Source organism: Pavona decussata, unplaced genomic scaffold, assembly GCF_977016875.1.
Source record: "Pavona decussata unplaced genomic scaffold, jaPavDecu1.1 SCAFFOLD_137, whole genome shotgun sequence".
Classification (NCBI taxonomy): Eukaryota; Metazoa; Cnidaria; class Anthozoa; order Scleractinia; family Agariciidae; genus Pavona; species Pavona decussata.
Genome location: NW_028145550.1, coordinates 1579564 through 1588169, shown reverse-complemented (window position 1 = coordinate 1588169; position 8606 = coordinate 1579564). Strand labels below are relative to the sequence as shown.

General features: G+C 38.2%; 1 protein-coding gene across 1 annotated transcript; it reads right to left on the bottom strand.

The window, feature by feature from the left end:
* Positions 1-5118: 5118 nt before the first annotated feature.
* LOC146467251 (histamine H2 receptor-like) lies at positions 5119-7419 on the bottom strand. Its single transcript, XM_085126132.1, has one exon. The coding sequence runs from the start codon at positions 6834-6836 to the stop codon at positions 5862-5864; it is 975 nt and encodes a 324-aa protein (XP_084982258.1). The 5' UTR covers positions 6837-7419; the 3' UTR covers positions 5119-5861.
* Between the last annotated feature and the right edge of the window lie 1187 nt (positions 7420-8606).

Below are 8606 nucleotides of genomic sequence, written 5' to 3'. Positions count from 1 at the left end.
AAAAAAACCGTGACGGCCACGAAACACAAAGTTCAATAATTAATTTTTACACGAATATCGATGGTATCGAGAATTTAATAAACGATTAAAGTATCTGTGTAAAGCTTGAAACACGTAGCATAATAAATCATCGATTTTTGCCTGGAAGAAAATATTTTCGTTTACAAATGATCTGTTTAAACGGCCGTCGGAATCACGTAAACATGGTATTTTTTGCGAGAGCAAGTTTATAGGTTTAAAATAGCTCACAGGTAAAATGTTTAGAAATTCAAAACTGTGTCAATTCTGCTCCTAATTTTTAATAATTCTAGTCTCTAGATAAACGTTAAGAAAAGGTGAATACAAAAAAATGAAGGCTCTTTGGTGTTTGGTAGAATTATTTCAGAGCTTTGGAACTTGTGTGTGTTTACAATCACATGAGGGCGATGCGGTGCGAATGAAAAAACGCGGCCACGAAACATTTTTCAATAATTAACTTCTCCTCGAATATATGTGAAATCGAAAGCGATTAAAGTGTCTATGTAAAGCTATTTTAGAGTTCTGAAAGTTGCCATAACTGATCACGAACGGGTGATATAGACAAACGTGAAAACTTACTTTTCCGGCCGGTCTGCTGTAACTTGCTATTTATCGCTCTCTTTCACGTTGAACTTTGCTTAATCATCCCCGCTTTTCTGTTTTCTTTTTCTCTTTCTTTCTCTTCTTTCCACGTTTGTCAACATATCCAACGAAAAAATATAAATTGACTTTGTATTTTGTGTTCTTTAGCATTTCTGTTGTAAACGCATCTCGCCATGCAACTTCCCGCCAAACAAACACGGGCGTATTAGCATTGTGGGATTGCGTACGTACGGGCGGGCGGTCGGACGCATGTGACGTCATAACCAACCCAAAATTTCTCGCACGGATGGGTTTACCAAAATCTCTTAGCTATGGGGCTCCGCAAGCGCGCCTCCGGCGCGCGGAGCTGCGCTATCATTGACACTTGTTGTAGAACTGGAAGGCTTTCCTCCCTTGACAGGCTTTTTCGGATTGTCAGCCTTTGCCGCCATCGAAAAAAACACATCGAATTTCCAGGATTTGTTTTGATAGCCAGCCGAGAAGGTTAATTTTACCATCTGCCATCTGATTGGTTGGGTTAATTGGATATCGACAAGTTGTCAAATATGTAAATTTTGGGGGCGGCAAATGAAAATGACTGGAATCCGGGCAGGCGGTTCCTCGCGGCGAAGCCGCTCGTTGACGCGGTTCTCTTCCCATTTCGCCCGCAGCTGCACCACTCGTTTCGGCCCGGCTTTCCCGCCCACCAAAACCGCCAGCTACGCAGGCTAGGTCATGTGCCACGTAGGTTGACTGTAAGGGACTCTCTGGGGCGAAATGAGATTACATCTGTTACCCTTACCCTGTGTAACAAAAAGCTACCATTCAAAAACAGATATTTTGGGTGGGACAACTGAATTAAATTCCCGTCGACTGAAATATTTAATGTCGAGTTTTCACGTTTTGTCTGTATTAACGCTAACCAGAGCGCCCTTTTTTTCAAAAATATTTACGGGCAGGTGGGGGATTTCGGTACCCCTCATCCTGTTAACAACGCGATAACAGCCAAGAGTATGAAAGCCGTGGCAATGAAATTCAGGGGATAGATAGTACGTCCAAATGTTTTTCCCCTGAGATCCGCAGCGAGAAATTATCACGATGCACGAAGTGAGAATTACGTCATAACTTCCAAATGACGGCCATCTTGAATTTCCGGTTTCACCAAAACTGATCTAAATTTGCACTATAGATGATCCATTTTTACGTGAGATGCCTCTGGCAGACCGCGTTGAGCTTTTGGTCGAAATCTTTTTTTTTCTTCTTCTTCTTCATTGTGTCACAAATTGCAATGTTTTTTAATTAATTTATTCCTTAAAGTTGGATTAAAACCCTCACTTCCCCTAAAAGGGATATTTTTTGTCCTCGATTGTTCCAATTGTCTTCAGGAAAAACTGATCAATCAGAATCCATTGTCTGCGCATATATATTTTAGGTCTTAGTGGGGCCTAGAGAGGAAGGCTTTTGTCCTACTCATAAAGGATCAAATTTCAATCAAAATGGCGGACGTGTTGCTCGCGTAAATTTTCAAGACTCCAATACGCCGTTGTTATAAAGAAACATTTAATCGAAAGATTAATCATAACTTCTAAGGTGTACTCGAGAGTTTGACGCGTTCACTTTTACCCGATAGTGCCATATGGCACAAGATGCAATTACATGCTCAATATTCAGTCAATTTGTGTGAAATTTGCACAACTAAAAGATCTTGGAAAGATCTGCACATGGAAGGCATAATATCATGCCCCCCTCCTATACAAGACTTGATTTACCACCCCTGCAAGTTTTGGAACTTTTTATCTTTGTACGTTTTAGGCCAAGTTAATATCTGACAACAACCAATGCACTGAGAGCTGCAAATTAAGCTACAGTTTAGGGACATACCCAATCTGTACAAGGTACAGGAAAATTTTAAACGTTTTTATTTTTTCATTTTGGGCACTTGTCAATTCAATCTGTGACCTCCTCCATTTCTTTTGGTGTGATTTATGGCGTACCCCAGAAAATACCTTTCAAATGGTATATCACATGTGGTCTCCTGGTTCATAGTTACCGATTTAGAAAAATTTGACATTTCCCTCGGGGCTTAAAGGGTTAAGGAAAGCTTTTTTGTCTGTTTCTCTGTGTATTTTAATTGATTTAACGTGGTAACTAAGCAATCTTATATTCGCCCATGCACTCTCCCAGTCAACTGTGACCGAAAAGACACATCTGCACACTAAAACAACCAGTATGAAACAAGGCGAAGAACACCTAATGTCACTTGAAGATATCAGGATCAAGTAAAAGGTTAAAAAAAGAACATTACAAAAAATTGTTTCGTTCAAAATAAATCGTCTTTAATACTGGAGCGTTTTTTGAATGCTCCTGCGTTTTCCAGCCAAAACTTGATATGAATATTTTTCATGTTATATCAGTGTAGTTTGTGTCGCTACTGTTCAATTTTATATAGCAAGAAAATAAACATGTGCTTGGTGTGCGTGTTTTCTCCTCTACATGTATTTATATGCAAGATATAGCCTCATTCTCTCCAAATGAGTAGTTTTTTCCTTTCTCGTTGGTTGACCGATTTAGAACGTAAATTTCCTTAATTTCCATTGCCACAAGCACCCATATTCAGGTGATTCTGCTTTGAGGTAGTAAGAAGTTACACTTAGGCTAAACAAAACTTATCTTTTATCACCATTCTCATCCACGCTTGTATGACCGTGTCAAATGTACCTTAATCTTAAAATATTAAGGGGATGATTTTCGATGTTGTATTTTATGCATAATATCCATTATTCAGAACTAAATGTCAACAAAGCCCCGTATTGCATTAAAAATTCTCTGTGTGAATAGGTACCGACATTATATTAAAAGATGAAGAAAGACTTTTAAGCCGTCTTGACATTTATGAAGGAGCAAAATAGGCTTCTTTCGAAAGATTGAAATTGAACTTATCCTAGAAGAAACAAACAACAGTAATGAATAAACATGTCTACGCAATTTCTTTCTTTCAATTCTGTTTTCCTTTTTTCTTTTTATTTTGTGAACCCTAAGCCTCATTGTGAAGCTCAATAGAAGTATTTCGGAACACACTAATTGACGCGGGTTTACCGCAATACCAAAACTTTGCCGAAATACGCCGCTATTGAAAAAATATATATTTTTTCTCAGGGAGAGGTCAATTTAATTTCGTTTTACTGAAATATTTATTGAGGGGTGTACCTGGTTTTGTCGGTTGAGTTCATATTTTGACTTTGGAGAACAATCTGGTGACGTCATTGCGGGAGACTGGGGAGAAAATTTTAATGCCATATCCCATGAAACAGCGCGCACGGCCTCAATTTTTTTGTTCAAATGATGGCGTTTATGGCTTGGTTAAGTATCTCGTCTTAATTCGCTTTAGTCGCTGTTTACGGAATTGTTTATTGCCTTATACCACGACTGAAACTCTGAATGGTGTGGGAGACAAGGGAAATGTTACATAGAAAGTATATTTCGTTGGTAAAATATTTATAAGCCTGTTTTGAATTCGGAAAGATTTGCTTCGTGCAGAATGCAAGCCGTCGTACTGAAGTATGAAAAATACTTCGTGTTTTATTTGTGGATTTTAGCTGTTTATTCAAAGTTATACTTTTCCATGCGGTGTTAAACATACTTTTCTGTCGATGTTTTGTGTTTGTCTTGATTGAACTCCTTGAAAAACGCGCGATTTTTCGGTTGTTCACTCAATTAGAAATTTGGTAACAAACAATCCCATGTGCGGTACAAATAGCACACCGAAACTAAACCTTAACTACTAGGGAAAGAGTGTGATCAAATTTCTAAAAAGATTTAAAACGGAGTTTCACGCGATTTCCGCGAAAAGTCGATATACAGTGTAACCAGCGCGAGGACAATTTTCGGCACAATTTTGATGCTGCGACTGATCAAGGTACGAGTTCTGGAATCAGCTTTAAAAACTGGAAAAATATTGCCCGCGCCACTGCACGGTATCAACAGTAACATTTCATAAAACACCTTGTTGCGCTGAGAAACGCTCGTTCCGAATCGTCGCGTATAATTTCACCTTTACTTGGAGAAGACAAAAGTTTCAAACTTTCTCCATTGATTAGCAACCGAACAGATAGTTTACTTAAATGATTAACTGCAAATTTCAAATGTTCGTTTTACACCTATTGTAACAGCCATGTTTGAAACTTGTCAAATAACCAAAATTCGCCATAGAAAAATTTCGTAAAGTAAACTTAAATTTTAATTTAATTCATTCTAAGGATCAAACGTTAGAGACACTTTTTACCGAATAATAAACAGTACCAACACAGGAAAGCATTGCTCAATAGTGCTCACTAAAATTAAAACTTAAAACTAAATTCTGACTTTCCAATGGTTTGGTCTGAAGATGTAAAGAGAGGTTTATCTGAATAAACGTTTCGTTTAGGAAACATGCTATCTTTTTTCTATGCTGTTCATTCAGGGAAATTTCACAACAATCCCAAATCCCCTAGTGCGGTTCTGATTCGCCCATGTTGACAACATGAGCATAATCGATTCCTATGCAAATATTTAGAATTTGGACGCCGCGAGATTATTTTTTGGGCATTTCTTAATTCTCAACGGGCGTATTGTATTGCAAATAAGAAGTTCTAACTTTTCTACACCAGTAGATTATTTTGTTAACCTTCGTCATGATCAGGGGACTCCAATGATTCGTTTCGGTGGAATATCTGTTCGGAAAAGACATTACCCGCCTTAGAAATTCAGATTAAATTGTGAAGGGAAAAAAACTATAGCGTTTTCTTTAGCGAAAGGGTAACCTCAGACTTTCGCAATGCTGAAAAGCTAATCGCTGTTGTTTTCGTAATGCGAAATATGTCGTTAATAATGCGACAAAAGGCCAGTTAGCTTTTTCGGAAAGACAATAGCACCTCGTAGATTCGGCAAATAAGATTCCGTTTGCTAAAATTTTCGGCAATTTAATCTACATTTTCAGAAAAGATCACGATATGTTAGCTTACACAAATTTTCCTTTAAAAAGGCCAACATGAAACAGCATTTTAGCCACTTTGCATGTTTTTTTTTTTATGTCCCTGCTTAGTATGTCCATATTTATTTACCGTTTCTCTATGGCTCGATCTAAATTATATATTTTGAAAATCATAACAAATGTTTAATTGTACTCAGCCTCAGAAATCATCTAGTTGGATTGCTTGTCAATGATTCAGGCACTATGTGCTAGGGACTGGCAAATTACTTATCCCTGCCAGTGTTAAAACGCTCTAAAAATCCGATATCGTTTTCACCTCTGTGCCATTAACTGGGCTTAGTTCTTGACGGCATACCCTTAACCTACACCCTAACACATTGAAAATCTTAATTAATGCTTTTTTGTACTCTACGTTTAAAACTCCATACAGTGCCCAGTTTATTGCTGAGTTGGAAAAAGTTAGCCACTTCACCACACTACCCAAATAAAATTGATTTGGCAATTTGCCTTCCAAGGCTCCATCTACAGCGTGGAAAACAAGAAATGGTAGAAAACAGATGGCGAAAACGCCGACGAGAAGGCTTAATGTTTTGGCTGATTTTCTTGCCATGGATAAGGAGTGACTTCTACGACAGACCCAGCCTTGAGTTGTGGTTATTTTCCTTGCTTGCTGCCGAGATATTTGAAATATCTTGGCGTACGTTAGGAGACAAATGGCAAATGGCACAAGCAGATTAAAAACCAGAAACAAAACTGATCTTTCCAAAGGAGCTATTAACATAGAGCAGACAAGTGGATTAGGCTGAGTCCAGATAAAATAACTCGCAATTCCGCTGAACACGGTAAATGACCAAAGGAAGACTAGCGAAACGCCAACGTTAGTTGAAATATCGCTGCAGTATCTTAAAGCACGCGAAATAGCCAAAAAGCGATCGATTCCAATGGCGCACAAGTTACAAACGGAGGCACTTCCAAGGGCGACAAACATGGAGCTCCAGATATTGCAGACGGTTTCTCCAAGAGGCCAGTAAGGGTAATACGACAACAGCACAGCTTCCAGAGGCATTACGAACAAAGCCAATAATATGTCCGCGGTCACAAGGCTAAGGAAAAACGCGTTGGTACGCGTCCGCAAGTTGCTGTTTGAGTAAAACGCGGCATAGACGAGAACATCGCCGAAAATCGTGAGAACGATAAGAATACACACAAAGCAGTTCCCAGTGGTTAAAAAGACGGCAGAAGTTGAACTACTTGGTGCTGAGGACATGGTGTATTTCTGTTGTACGGGCAGGTTTCTCTGTTATAGCTAATTCTTAACTGTCGTGTCGCATGCCTTAAATCAGACCCACTTCAACCTGATTTGGGTTCAACAGAAACTTACAACTTCAGAGACTGTGTAAGATATACAGGTATAGTTACAGCTGGCACAGTATTTAAATCTCCTGTGATTTTAAAACAAAAGAAAAACCAATTCATTTGTAGGAGTTATAACGTTAGCGCCGAAGCAATTAATTCAGGCCCTTTGAGATGCACTGCAGCTTACTTTTAATCCTTACATGATGATATTAATTGACATCAACCCCACTGTTATGTCGAACTTGTTTACTTTCGTTCGCAAATATAATTATTTTTTAAGACTATTTCTCCCTTCGTGTACTTTAAATAACAATGGAAGACATCTTTCATTAGTCATACACATTGATTCGTGCACTTTCCTCAAGCTCTGTAAAATCAATATCTGACAAGTTTGAAAAGGTGTCATTAAACGTCGGCACAATAAAAGTAGTTCTTGTAGAATTCTCCTACTAAGACTCCCCTCTGTATACAAGGAAGCAAAGTTCTGCTCTTTAGAGTAAAACTACTCCAGCAATCGAAAATACACGCGATATGTTCTGTGAAAAAACAATACCGGTACAATGCCACCCAACATAAACATGAAGTTGTACCGACGGAAACTATTTTCTATTCTGCCAGGCTTTCAAAACATAATATGGAAGCTGTTTTATTTCCAGTGTCATGTTGGTCTCTGACACAAGTTCATTTTCAAAGTGAGTGATCACATTCACGTCAGAGTCACGTCAAGCGTTGTCAAAATCTGCACAAGAAGTAATTTATTATCTACTCAATATTCACAATCAAGTTTCAGGATTGGACGAATATAATAAGCATCTTAAAATTAGGACAAAGCCAAAATGGAGTACTATTGTAGCGGTTAATCGTCGGAAGACTTTGAATACTCGTTAGAAAAGTTCGGCTGACGTTCGGTTGTTTTCGTAATACTTAGTATATAGTCTTCAATAATATATGATTCACATTAAGCAATGCCAAAATCATGACAAGCTATTTATTACCTTTCAATCTTCACATTCAAGACACATGAGTGGATGAAGGTTCTCTTAAAATGAAGAGGATATGGCCCGAATGAAGTATTGCTGCAACGGTTAATCACTGGCAGACTTAGAATACTCGCCTGCAGTCGTCAGAAAAGTTCGGCTTATCTTCGGTTGTTTTCGGAATACTAAGGATCGTCTTCAGCAATCTTGGAAATGTTTCGAGTCGTTTTTATTTTAAAAATCTATAGAGGCCTCGGGTCTCCTTCGTTATCGTCAGATGTCTTCGTGTGATCTTTGCCCGGTAATGAAACTCTTGAAGTGAAATATTTACAACAAATAATAACTTCTTGGGTATTAATTTTGTTCGCGGTTTTTCACACTAGTAAAAATATTCCAGGAGACATTCCCAAGGAAATGCATTCAATATTTAATCGAATTCATTCCGAGTGAACAAAAGCACAACAAAAAACAAAGAGTTCTGGATATGAACTATCCTTCTAGCCACTCAGTCGGCACAGCTATGTCACATACGTAATCGTTCACAAGATGATATACCTTATTCTCACTAAATTTCGCGAGTATTTAATTTCGCGAAAATTAAAAATTGAAATTAACATTGGAGTGTATTAAATTTCGCAATTTTCTACGAATCTTTAATGTGAGGGTAGCTTTGACCTCAGAACTGAGAGACAATTAGAAAGAAC

Bases quoted from the DNA above. Each gene is read 5' to 3' on its own strand.
- LOC146467251 (XM_085126132.1), bottom strand. From the start codon at position 6,836: ATGTCCTCAGCACCAAGTAGTTCAACTTCTGCCGTCTTTTTAACCACT.